The 14,585-nt window shown below is 36.4% G+C and overlaps 1 protein-coding gene across 2 annotated transcripts in view; it reads right to left on the bottom strand.

Moving 5' to 3' along the window:
- The window catches only part of rin1b (Ras and Rab interactor 1b), a 35,519-nt gene that overhangs the window by 11,926 nt on the left and 9,008 nt on the right, over positions 1 to 14,585 (bottom strand). For both annotated transcript variants that reach the window (XM_048185517.1, XM_048185518.1), the window contains 4 exons: positions 7,410 to 7,535; positions 5,500 to 5,602; positions 267 to 339; positions 73 to 164 (listed from right to left, as the gene is read on the bottom strand). In XM_048185517.1, coding sequence (XP_048041474.1) covers positions 73 to 164; positions 267 to 339; positions 5,500 to 5,602; positions 7,410 to 7,535 — 394 coding nt within the window. The remainder of the gene's footprint in view (positions 1 to 72; positions 165 to 266; positions 340 to 5,499; positions 5,603 to 7,409; positions 7,536 to 14,585) is intronic.

The following is a 14,585-nucleotide window of genomic DNA, read 5'->3' as shown; positions in this document are numbered from 1 at the left end:
GCAAAAAAGGCTAGTTTAGTTTTAAGGGTCAGTGAGGGGGTAGAAATGGTCATGAAAAACAAGTATTCTTACCTAAACCCAGATGCGAAATGCTTTCCAGCTGGGTGTGTGTTGTGGCCTGTATAATTGCTTCTGGGAGATCCAGTGGGAAAGGTAATACATCTCTGTTGAACACATACACAAATAGCAGAAGTAAAAAAATAAATTACAGATAAATCACTTGTTTAATGTACATGAATCCTATAAAGTTTGTTGGTTTGATGTACCTGCTGATGGTGTAAAATGCCACTAGTCTGCAGAGATCAGGGAAGCTCAGGGCAGAACTTTCTAGAGAAAATGCTAAACAGTGGCAAAGAAGATATAAGAATTTAAGATATAAAATGTTAGGAGACATAAACCCAAGTTTACCAGTCTTAGCTTTCTCATTTAGGAGTAGCCCAGCTTTTTTTTTTTTTTCCTAGTAATTTTTTCAGCGTCAAGTATTATTTTTGTTCCCAGAACATTTTCCTAAAAGGTAGGATAACATTCTTTAAAAACATTCTAAAAATGTTTAGTGATAACATTGTTAGAACATTATCCCCTAACATTCTTATAATGTTTTTAGCAGGAAATTTCCCAGTGGGCACTGGATGTGGACAACTCCACAAACAGCATTATCATCTTCACTTGTTACTAAAGAGTTTGACTTTATTTCTGTCATTCTTCTACAGAAGTTCTTCTTGAGAATTAACAGAGGTTTGGATGTTGATGTTTTATTGAAAATAATATTGATTTGACTTCACCATTATGGTGATCAGTGGTTTCTTTAGTTGGGCTCTTGAATATTTACTTTTTAACATTAGTTTTTCTCTGGCTATTGTAACTGTGTGTTTGTAAGACACATTCATTATGGCGAAAAAGAAAAGAGAAAACCTTATCAGGTGGTTTGGCTACTTAGTGATGGTGAAAATCATCATCTACTGGTCTGATTCACTGATTTCATCCAGTGTCGAAACATTGATCATATGGGGGATGTGTTATTAGTTTTATATTTTTGATGATTGTAGCCCTGTGATTCTACAGCATGAGATTCTACAGTATTTTAATTAGATAAACTTATAAAAGATAAAAGATAGATAATAGATATAGATAAAAGATTTTGAAAATACATTGTACACTAAACAACTCCTGTGTCTATTAGACTCACTAAGACATCAAGAATCAGTGTATGATTCTCAACAATGGTGACATGCTTCATGCTGCAGTACATTCTGGGAGCCATGGATGAGTTTTATATGATGCACTTAGAATTAATAACACACATAAGTTCTTATTGATAATTAATATGATCAAAGTTTAGACACTGGATCTGACACTGACATCAGACACTGACATCAGGCACAATGTCAGACACTGACATCACTGAATCAGGCCACTAGATGATGGTTACATCAGCTGGGGCCAGTTACATAAACTGAAGCTGTGCACACATTTAACGATTGTAAGGCCGATTATGAATGTAAATTGATACTTATGACTGATCGCACTCAAACGCGTCCAGTCAGAGCCAGTTGCGTTCAGTCTGCGATTACAGTTGGTTTTCAAATTCCATGTACAAGTATTTAAATCTGCTTCAGTTGCAGGAAACAATCGTTTGTATGTTGAGCATAGTCTTAGAATGTTTTAGCTAGTTGTTAAATGAGTGCCCGGCATTAGTCACTATGTTAAGACTGTCTTAAGTGAAAGTGAATTGAACCTATACACTTTATTTGTCCTCTGCATGTGACCCATCCAAGATACGAGTAGTGAACACACTGCAAACCGTGGACACACACCCCCTGAGCAGTGGGCAGCCATTTTTGCTGTGGCGCCCGGGGAGCAACTGGGGGTTAGCCTTGATCAAGGGCATCTCAGTCATTTCCTGTCAGTATTGAGAGTCGAAACCATGACCTTCGGGTTACCAGTCTGATTCTCTAACCATTAGGCCATAACTGCCCTACAAGAACTACTTTCTTTGATCTTTTGACACATAAGAGGTCTTTGTATCATTAATACATCCTACAAGTTCCAAAACCTAAAAAGTCCTCATCACCAAAAAAAAAAGAATTTATATAATCAAGCTGTAAAAATACTTAATCTGACTCCGAGGTGGCATGTGACGTCACAGGGGCACAATCATTTGCATACGACTGCCTCTGGAGCAAGACAACAACACCTACTTTTACATCGTTGCATCTATGGCCCCGCCCACTGGTCAAGTCAAGTCATTTTCAGTCATTTTCATTCACAATACATATTGTTTCAAAGCAGCTTCACAGTGACAATAGGAAAATTCTTATCAAGCTTAAGTTGGTTTTTGATTGAGTCACTTCCGTTGTAAAAATTGTTAATTATTACTTTAGGGGCCGCTTAAATGACACCTTTCCTACTGAAAACCGAATACCTTCAATGCATTCTTGCCGTTCATTTACGTGTTTAGTCTATGTGTGTTTGAGTGTGTATGTGCGCAAAAGCTTGGTCTTTTTAAAAAAAGTGATATTTGCCAAATTACTTTACTGGAGAAGGGATGAATACCATCTCTTTTCAACAGGTCAGGTCTGCCCTCAAAACTTTTCCAACTGTCTATGAAAAAATGACTTTTTCTGACATTGTACTTTGTAGTTCACACACCTCTTTAATGTTAATTTTAGTGATCTCCGATTGGCGAAGTCGAACATCATTAGTGCTGACGTGAATAATAATCTTAGAGTATTTATGATTAGCATTAGCCAGCACTTTTACATTTGCTTTCATGTCAGGTGCTCTGGCTCCCGGCAAACATGTGACTATGGTGGCTGGTGTCTCTATTTTCACGTTCCGTGTAATGAAATTGCCAATTACTAGGGCACTTTCAACAGGATTCTCAGTGGGTGTGTCACTGAGTGGGGAGAACCTGTATGATGTTCTAATTGGAACGGAAGAGTGTTTTTTTCCGTGGCAAGGCCGCCTCATGGTGACCCAATTGCCCTGCTGCACAGGCTCTACAGCCGGAACCGAACAATGAACAGAGTTCACTAAGCTAGTCACATCCAAAACAGTATCTAAAGTCTGTGCATTCTTACTATCCTCAATTAAAGTTTGGATGTGTGTCTCTAATTCTGAGATTCTCTCTGTCAGCCTGACTATCTCCCTGCATTTATCATGTGTAAATCTCACCGCTGACAGAGAGAGCTATACTATGCATGTGACAGGCAGTGCAAGTAACAACAAAAGGAGAAGATGACATGACTCACCAACGATGACATGACTCACCGACTTACCACAGTTGTTTGATGGACTCAAGTCGTAGAAAAAGGAGCGCGCGTCCGCGCGAGAGAAAAGGATGGTTTGTGGCCCGAATGGCAAGCTAACAAATTAGTGGTAACGCGCTGTGATAGCGATTTGGATTAAAAGATTAAATGCTAGCGACGTCAGATTAATGTGATAGGCAATATCAGATATATGGTGATGATAAAACAGACAAGTAATTATAATAGTAATTATAATAAATAGATTCAAAACAAAGCACCACAGAGCTACAGACGCAAACTATTCAGCAGCGAGGCAGAGAGGATAAGACCATCAGATCATCGACTGGTGTTCAGTCGATGAGCAGCAAGTGGATCTGAAGTAGGCCTAGTTGTTTAGCATAAGATTGTGATAATAACAAGATTGCGATGCCACGCAGACGTTGGTTGTGCTGTTCCTGGTTGTGGAAAAGCATCATCTTTGCATAAGCTGCTAATTGGATCCCGATGTCAGAGAAAAATGGATTCAGTTTATTTTTACATTTCATAGTGGATTATTTGGAAATTCAGTCACAATATCGACACAGGCTTTGCAAACAGACTTTTATGATATGGATTCTATAGCAACGCCACAAACGTAAGTAACAGTGTTCATTCTAATGCCTAATCTGTGATCAGTGATATCTGATGTGTAATTATTCAAGTTTTTGTCCCAAAATCGTTTAATACTGTTTATGCATCAGTAAATCAAGCCAGTGACTAAACAATCAACTTCACATTGTTTCTCTTAGTAGCATGAAAATAATCTGATGATTAAATTGTGATTAAATTACACACAAAAAGCGATCAAAGTACGCTCCCTTTACAATGGCTGAAGCTGTCAATCACACAGTGCGAGTTTATCTGGAAACTTGCTAAGTTGTGGTGAAAGTATTTCATGAGAGTGCAGGAATTGAGTTACAATGATGAGATCACTGCATTCACGCGATCAACAGACTGTCTGTCATCTGCTGAATGCTCATCACTGCAACCTTTCATGTGATGGGAAAATATATAATCAACACTTTTGTTAATCGCAACAGCTGTAATCGTAAAAACGTAGTAAAAGTATCTGAGAGGGTTCCACATGTTAGACATATTTCAAATGCAAAGATGTCAGCCAATAACAGCATTGAAGTCTCACAGCAGACACGCCCCTTCAAACAGAGCGTTCAAATCAGAGGGCTAAAATCAAGATAGAAAAATGCCTTTTATTTCTAAATTATGACATTTTATGATGTAAAAATCATACTAACATTATAAGTGCACCCTAGGAAACATTATAAAAAAAAAAAAAAAAAAAAAAAATCCACTTCATGACCCCTTTAAGAACTAGTTTGACTAACTAGCAGTTAACAAAGGGGAAATCAGTTTTACTTTTCCAATTCAGATTATACCTGACTTTAAACATTATGGCCAGTCTTGAAGAAAAAAATTAGATGACTCACTTTTAAGACTAGTCTAAGCAGTTTATGCAACTGGCCACTGATCACATTTTCTTATCTTTTTCGCTAAAGACTGTGTTTTATAAACACACAGTTACAGCAGTCAGTGAAAAAACAATGTTAAAAAGACAAGGGTCAAAAGCCCAACTAAAGCAAACACTAATCACAATAATGGTGACTTCAAACATTTAAAAAAAAATAAAAATCAACATGTAACCCTCTGTTAATTTTCAATAAGAACTTCTGTAGATGTACGACAGAAATAAAGTCAAACTGGTTAGTAATAAGTAATGCTGTTTGTGGAGTTGGCCACGTCCAGTGCATGCTGGGAAAATTCCTGCTAAAAAACTATGAATGTTAGGGGATAATGTTCTAACAAAGTTATCACTAAACATTTTTAGAATGTTTTTAGAGAATGTTATCCTACCTTTTAGGAAAACATTCACACATTCACTTGGTGCTGAAAACATTACTAGATCAAATAAATTCTAACTGGGAGGCTACAAAATAAAATGTATGCCAAGTTTTGCTACAATACTGGTCACTAAAAATATGAATAACTGAAAATAGACTAAATTATATTTTAAATTCCATGTAAAAAAGTTCTTAAGGATTTGCATTAATCTGTAGTAACCATAATTGTCTTAACAACACAATATGACATCAAACATAAATACCAAAGGCTCAAGGGATTCAAAAAAAAAAATATACCATAAGCTCAGTCTGAAAACTAAGCTAAAGTGTGTGTATGTGTGACATGTTAAACTCACTGGAGTCTTCCTCACGGATGGGATACTGTGACACACCTCCCTCCTGCACCCGCACACACAGAACCTTCCTGTGGGAGGCGCTACACTTACACACCAGAAACGTCTATGGACAAAGAGGAGAGATACAGCATTCATTAACACTCATGAGATATGACATAAAATGATAAATAATAATAAAATAATATAATGTTATACATATGTTCAGTTATTATATGCAACAATAAAAATAAAGCTGATGTATAATGAAATTAAACTTTGTTATTGAGAAGTCAGAATCAAGTACTGTAATGTGTGTGTGTGTGTGTGTGTGTGTGTGTTGGGTGGGGGGGGGGTTGTTAAAAAAACAAAAAACTAAAAATCTGTGCTTCTAAGAAAATGAAATTGTCAAATTATATACAGTGGCATGAAAAAGTATGTGAACTCCTTGCAGAATCTGTGAAAATGAGAATTATTTTAATAAAATAAGAGGGATAATAAAAAATGCATGTTATTTTTTGTTTAGTACTGTCCTGAGTAAGATATTTTACATAAAAGATGTTTGCATTTAGTTCACAAGACAAAACAATAGCTGAATTTATTAAAATAACCCCATTCATAAGTATGTGAACCATTGATTCTCAATACTGTGTGTGGTTACCTGGATGATCTAAGACTGTTTTTATGTTTTGTGATGGTTGTTCATGAGTCTCTTGTTTGTCCTGAGCAGTTAAACTGAGCTCTGTTCTTCAGAAAATTCCTCCAGGTCCTGCAGATTCATCAGTTTTCAAGCATTTTTGCATATTTGAACCCTTTCCAGCAGTGACTGTAGGATTTTGAGATTCATCTTTTCACACTGAGGACAATTGAGGGACTCAAACTCAACTATTAAAAAAGGTTCAAACATTCACTGATGCTCCAGAAGGAAACACAATGCATTAAGAGCCGAGGGATGAAAACTTTTGAATTCAAATATCAAGGTAAATTGTACTTAATTTTTCTGCCGGGAAACATGCAAGTATCTTCTGTTGGTTCCGAAGGGCAGTACTAAATGAAAAACAATGATATTTAAACAAAATAAGAAAAATTGTGACATCTTCATCCTGTTGAAAAGTTTTCACACCCCGACTCTTAATGCATCGTGTTTCCTTCTGGAGCATCAGTGAATGTTTGAACCTTTTTTAATAGTTGTGTTTGAGTCCCTCAATTGTCCTCAGTATGAAAACACAGATCTCAAAATCCTACAGTCACTGCTGGAAAGGGTTCAAATATGGAAAAATGCTTGAAAACTGATGAATCTACAGGAGCTGGAGGATTTTTCTGAAGAACAGAGCTCAGTTTAACTGCTCAGGACAAACAAGAGACTCATGAACAACCATCACAAAACAAAAAAACAGTCGTGGATCATCAGGTAACCACACACAGTATTGAGAATCAGTGGTTCACATACTTATGAATGGGGTTATTTTAATAAATTCAGCTATTGTTTTGTCTTGTGAACTAAATGCAAAAATCTTTTATGTAAAATATCTTACTCAGGACAGTACTAAACAAAAAATAACATGCATTTTTTATTATCCCTTTTATTTTATTAAAATAATTCTCATTTTCACAGATTCTGTAAAGGGGTTCACATACTTTTTCATGCCACTGTATATATATATATATATATATATATATATATATATATATATATATATATATATATATATATGTGTGTGAATGAATGTAATGCAACAGACTGCCTCTGTGTTTATTTGAGGTGTAATTGGTTGATTAGATGTTAATTACATCTGTCTTTCTGGCTATTGTTAAGCAGGCAAAAGTTATACAGAGATACATCACTGCATGATTACTGTAATTACGACTTATATTGTGAGTAATAATGAAAAACATGATGATTTGATTTCAAGTGGCTGTTAGGATTCTCTCACCCCGACTATCTCTCGTTGCAGGATCTGGTGGGCAGAGTCAGGGTTGACTGACAGCTGCAACCATATGGAGTGTGTGAGGAGAAGACGATCCAAAACACTCAAACTCCTCTGGAGAGACGCGTCCATCTATAACGCAGAGGACAAGGGTCAGCAAACACACGAAACTGGGCCAGCAAGGAATCTGAGCTCACGGAAAGTCAGTCATTCGCAAAATTCTGTTTATTAAATATATTGGTAGCACTTTACAGTAAGGCTCCATTTGTTAACATTAGTTAACATGAACAATGTATTGCTCCTTGTTAGTTAATGTTAATGCATCACCTAAAGATAACCAATGAGATTTTATTTAAAAAAAAATTACCAATATATTATATTCATTAAATACTTGTGATAGTGCTTTCAGTTTCCTGCAGTTCTCTCCACTCAGTTTAAAGGGATAGTTCACCCAAAAATGAAAATTATCCCATGACTATCTTCTTTCAGTCAAACACAATCAGAGTTATATTAAAAAATAATCTGTCTCTTCCAAGCTTTATAATGGGAGTGAATAGTATCTGATATTTTGAAGCCCAAAAAGGCACATCCATCCATCATAAAAGTAATCTGTACGGCTCCAGGGGGCTAATAAAGGCCTTCTGAAGTGAAGCGATGGATTTTTGTAAGAATACCCATATTTATAACTTTATAGACTATAATCACTGGCTTCCATCTGTGAGTTCACGAGAGAGATGACGTAAGGGTAGTGTAAGCTTAAGTGAGAGTAGATGCCTCTCGAGGTTAAAACAAATAGGGCTGGGCAACAAACTCAAGCTCCTCCGACATTTCTCTTTAAAAATTTGCATTTTAGACTTCTAATCGTGACCAGTGTTTTGTTTTGCTCTATCCTATTAATCAATGTGATTACTTTTATGATGGATAGATGTGCTTTTTTTGAGCTTTAAAATATCGTTTACTGTTCACTCCCATTATAAAGCTTGGATCGATTTTGAATGAAAGAAGAAAGTCATATACACCTAGGATGGCTTGAGGGTGAGTAAATTATTTTTGGGTGAACCGACCATTGAACACTTTTTACCCTATTCAAATCCATCCAGCAGTTTTACCCCAAAAAATCAGCACAGAATCTGTGGAAAATCATGTCTGGGCCTACATGAAACAGGCAGACAATGAACTGTGCAGCAGTCACTGCTTCAAACGCTCGCTCTCTCTAGATCTCACTGTGATGACACTGTGTGGGCAGCCCGAGAGGATGCTTATGCATAACAGCAGATGGTTGTCATGGCAACAGATGCCTACACGTCCTACCAGGCAGTCCCACTCATCCACAGACACCTACTCACCCGAAACACACGCGCACACAAGGCAGACTGCGCTTAAAAAGGCGAGGAACTGTTGGCAAAGTAGAGAGGATGTTTTTTAATTCCAGGTTCTCTTGCCCTTTCTCTCTCTAGAGGAGTCAGAGAGCTCTCCGGCACAATCAGGGCTCTTTGCGATATTTTTATCTTGTTTTTGAAGCCCACATCCCCTCCTCACACTGTTCATCAGACAGGTAGATTCAGCTGCTGTCTGTGTTTTATACACTTCACAATGAAATAAGGCCATTGATGACATGCAAGTAACCATGCAGCTGCTGAAACTGTAATAGTACTGATTGAGGTTTAGTTTTAGATGGACTTACGCCCTTTTGTCACAAGCACAATCTACGCACACTGGTTTTGTAGATAAGCAGCTTCCAAAAACATAAATGTCCATGTAATTGCGTTCATGTCGAGTGTCTCTACAGATTTTACAGAGCCAGTACAGAGAGATTTGCCAAGCCCACACACATACTGTTATATACACACATTTATACACACACATGCATATACACTCACACACAGACACACATAAAAACACACACATATACACTTAGACACACACATATTCACACACACACACACACACACACACACACACACACACACACATACGTGCGCGCACACACACACAGTGTATATAAATGTGTTGGCCATGCATATTTTCTTTATTGGTCATTCTCAGAAAACAATGCTTTTTGTGCCTAAAAATAATCACATCAAATTACCATATCAGTTTGAGTTAAGACAGAAAATTCTTGAATTCTTGTTGACTCACTCAGTATGTGTGCCTTGTATAATAAAAAAAATAACTAAAAATAATAACTGAACAGAATACAACTCTATTGCAATAAAAACAATTTGGGGTAAATGCCCTAGCAGAAACATCTGATGGCCCTGCGAATATCATCACAGCATCACACCACATAATTTACAGTCAATATTCTTGTTCTTTATGCCAAGAAAAATATTTTTCCCAGTAAAATATTTATCACTTGTAGAATTATAGACTTACAGAACTTGCAGAACTTAAGTTCAGTTCAATACATATTTTACAGTACAATTCAAAAGTTTGGTTAAGTAAGAAATAATAAAAAATAATAATAAAAAGAAATTAATACTTCTACTCAGCAAGGATCTATTTAATTGATCAAAAGTGACAGTAAAGACATTTATAACGTTACAAAAGATTTTTATTTCAAATAAATGCTGTTCTTTTGAACTTTCTATTCATCAAAGAATCCTGGAAAATAACAGTTTCCACACAAATATTAGATAAGCAGCACAACTATTTTCAACATTGACAATAATCAGAAATGTTTCTTAAGCATCAAATCAGCATATTAGAATGGTTTCTGAAGGATCATGTGACACTGAAGACTAGGGCTGGACGATATGGCCAAAATTTATATCACGATATAATTCTTAATTTCGGTCGATACTATATAATTCCGATATCGATATGAACTATATAATAGCCTCAGAAAAACTGCCAAGAACGGCCACAACGTCTGAAAAATGAATTTGCCAAATCTATGAAATCTCTTCCTATAAAACTATATAATATTTTAGAAATAAAAACAGTACAAATAAATTTATGTTCAGCTTTTATTTGTATTTAGCCTTCATACAAACATAAAAAATAAACATAAGACTCACTCACTTTTGTAATATTAATATCTTTAACATTAAACTATAACGTAGGCTGATTTTATTATCCTTAATATAGATTAAAACAAAAGTGTTTCAGCCAAGATAAAGATTGTGAACAGTAAAAACAGAAAAAAACAGTGAGAAACAACAAAAACACATTGCTGGGGCAGGGACATTGTTGAGTGTTGATGACACTAGGGGTGCAATGGTTCAAATTGCTCATGGTTCGGTTCGTATCACGGTTTTAGGGTCACGGTTTTGGTACAGTTCGGTATGTGCTATTAGCACATACCGAACCGTACCCAAACCGTGATCCTAAAAATAAGACTACTGTCAAATAAAAATAAAGAAAATAAGAACAAACGATCAAACTACAAGCAAATAAGTACATCACAAATAAGTACAATAAAGCAAATATTCAAATAAAATAAACAGTGCTTTTCAGGTTTTCAGGTATCTAACAGTAGTTTTCAGGTACAGAAAATGGATAAAGTAATCAAATATAAAATTACACTGCATATTATCTTTACTGTATAAAATAAATAAAGATGAATCATTATTGAAGTTACAAAAACTATTCAGTCAAGAGCAGTGAGTGATTTCTTTGTTATTTGTTGTTTGATTTAACATTAAAAACAGGCAACAGGAATAGTTTTTTTCCCTTTAAGACATGCACGATCCAGTAGCTACATATACTGTTACACATGCGCTGTCTTTCTCGACTGTTATACGTTCACTTAAGACATAACCGACTATGTTTGCTAGGATACTCGCCAAGACGGGCATGTTGACTTAATTTTTGTATGAATTTGCCCGCTGAAGCGCAAGACTTAAAAGAGAACTCAGTATTTGCGCGCTGACTGAAATAAGCGTGTGCGCGCGTCGGATGAGCGCACACAAATCTTCTCACAGTGCGCGAGTTCTCTTTCGCGTCTTGTTCTTGAAGGTTTAAATCAGCAAAGCTTAAATGAGTTTAGTTTAAACAGATAGCATCGTGTGCTGTTCAGGTCTCACCTGCGCTCGCGCTATCAACACCCGGGTGATGACGGCGTAAATGACTGGACATTAGAGCAGACGGCACTAGCTGTTAACAGTTTACAAAGAGTGACTGTTTTGTCCACGCTTCTTGATTATCGTTTTTGTAACGTTTTGCGCATCCATCGACTGAAACATACATTATCTGAACTCTGTCTGTCTGTTTTCCATGTTGCTATTTTAAACAAACCATATTAACCGATAATGCTGAGTGAGCACTGGCTGATGGCTGCGTGTCTCTGGTGTACGTCATCACGCCAATGGCCAATCGCGTTCTGCTCTTTCTAACGGCTGCGCCTCAAGTCAGTGAGAAATGTTGTAATGTATATATCGAAATACCGGAAATGTGTTTAAAAATCATATCACCGTTATTGGAAAAAATTATATCGCGTTATATATTGATATTGAATTATTGTCCAGCCCTACTGAAGACTAGAGGAATGATGCTGAAAATTCAGCTTTGATCACAAGAATACATTACATTTTACATCTTATTCACATAGAACACAGTTGTTTTAAAATTGTAATAATATTTCACAATATTACTGTTTTTGATCAAAAAATGCTAAGCATGAGAGATTTCTTGTAAAAAACATACACTGAGTCAGAAACCTTGACATTTCCATGCTGTCACATGCTGCTTCAAATACAATAAAACATCCTCCTCTGGCTAAGTGCGGCCAGACCTTGACTGAGGAAACTGTGAGGAAAGCAGTTCAGTGGTTTGATTGTTACCCAATATACCATACAGACTCCATTCAGAAGCACAATCACAGCTATTATACCTCAGTACTGCTTTGTTTATTCCATGTGTACATTGTAGACCTCTAACGCCCATCTGAGGTTTATGGAGAGGGTTTATTACATAAACATCACATCACCGGCCCGGATGGCTTTACCACCCACAAACACAAGCACTAAACCACTGCAAGAGAATTTGAGAGTGAGTGCCATCAGCACACAAAACTGACGGGTCAGAAACCTTCATACCACAAACCCTAACCAGATAACTTCCGAGGAGAGACAGATGATGTCCGATTGCAGCGTAGGCCTCCTTACATAAAGCCCTGAACAGCCTACTCACACAGAGTTATGCAATTAAGCGTCATACAGGGAGAAACACAGGAAGAGAAAAGTAGAGAGAATGGAAGAAGAGGGAGTGAGTTCGATTTAAGCAGCGAGTCGGTTTCTCCTCTTGAAGAATTTTTTTTTCACAAGGCTATTTTTGAGTCTGAGTTCAGGGAGATTATAATTATGAATCAAGGAAGTCGTGCATTTTTATCGGCACATAAAAAGGCAGCTTCAAATTTCAATGGCTTTTGAATACTTTTTTTGCTCACCAGTTGCTCTTTCAGGTTGAGACACTGTTGAGATCTCTAGAGCAAATGCATGTGAGATTACTGTGAGCTTTTTCTCTGGAGAAACAACAGAGATATTATAAAGAGATCTGATTTGTGATTGTTGGTGTTGGATTCACTTTGAAACAATTTTCACTCAGAATTTGATAGTAAATTTCACACTACAAAGCAATGGCAAGTAACACATTGAATTTTGAGATTTTGAGGCAGAAACATTATATTAGATACTAGTCGGCTAAAGGAGTATTTCACTGAAAATTTCTATTCTGCCACCATTTCCTCAACCTCATGTCATTCCAACCCCATATTATTTTCTTTCTTCAGGTGAAACACAATATGAGACACAACTTCTGTTTTCTATACATTACTGTTCAAAACTTTGGGGTTGGTACAGTCTTTGAAAGATGTCTCTAATGCTCAACAAGGCTGTATTTATTTGATCAAAAATACAGTAAAACATTAATACTGTGTGATATTATTACAATTTAACTGTGCTATATGTAAGCATTTTCATGTAATGATCTTTTTTATTGCCAATGTGTGAACAGCTTGCAATGAAACTTAAAAAAAACAAGACCTTCCCCAACTTCTTAGGTCTATGAAAGACTGTAGTTTGATTTTTATGTGAAGGACTTGGGTCATTTCTGGTTACACTCCCGAGAACCCCTCGTCTATTCCATGCTTACAATGTTCAGGTTAATGCTGAAAGAGCTATTCTGTAATGTCAGTATGTCATGGAAAGAAAAGAGACTAATTCAAACTATAGTCTCACATAGCCAGATCTTATAGTCTTTAGTCTTAAAAATACTTTATAATCAATCTTAACAGTGTAATTTTAATTACCTCATCTGTTAGCATGATGTCAGTGATTTGCAGAGCTGGTGCAAACATATCCACATCGCTATGATCAGATGCTTTCTTAACTGTTGTTTTCTCACCGCTGTCATTTTTTTGTGTTTATTTTGCTATTGAAAGGAAAGTGTGCAGATCATTTACATATTCATCTAAATTATGTTTCATTAACAAAGTTCGGGAGAAGCACATTCAAATGATCTTTCCAATCAACATCACGTCAATTATCACGTCCATCCTATCAGCATAAGAGGAGGCCTATGTATATATATATATATATATATATATATATATATATATATATATATATATATATATATATATATATATATATATATATATATACAGTCGACTCATCTAAGTTCCTCGATAGTTTTCAGCATCCCTCCACCACCCCAACTCCTCACTCTTAGTTGGTTCCACAGCCAAGAAAACGGGGGGAGCACTCTGGGTTCGGGCCAAATACAGAGCTCGCAGCCCTCTCCTTGGACAGCACGCCAAATATGCATACCATTTACTCTATCTGATTTATTTGTAAGTGTGAACTCATGAAATGTCATTCTCAGCAGCGTGGACAGTGTCTACAGTTTCTTGTAAGTTACATGTGGTGAGTGCGAACACAAGCAATAAGTTGGTGGCTGCAATTCACTTAAAGGGTTAGTTCACCCAAAAATTAAAATTCTGTCATTAAATACTAACCCTCATGTCGTTCCACACCCGTAAGACCTTTGTTCATCTTCAGAACACAAATTAAGATATTTTTGATTAAATCAGAGAGCTTTCTGTCCCTCCAGCTACGCAACTACAACTTTCAAGGCCTAGAAAGTTAGTGCAGACATTGTTAAAATAGTCCATGTGACTACAGTGGTTCTGACACGGAAGAGAAGAAATTGTTGAAATTGATGTGCTAGTCTTTTTTTTTT

This window comes from Megalobrama amblycephala, linkage group LG3 (assembly GCF_018812025.1).
Source record: "Megalobrama amblycephala isolate DHTTF-2021 linkage group LG3, ASM1881202v1, whole genome shotgun sequence".
In the NCBI taxonomy this organism is placed as follows: Eukaryota; Metazoa; Chordata; class Actinopteri; order Cypriniformes; family Xenocyprididae; genus Megalobrama; species Megalobrama amblycephala.
Note: the sequence above shows the minus strand (reverse complement) of the source record. Positions and strands in the feature narration are given on the sequence as shown.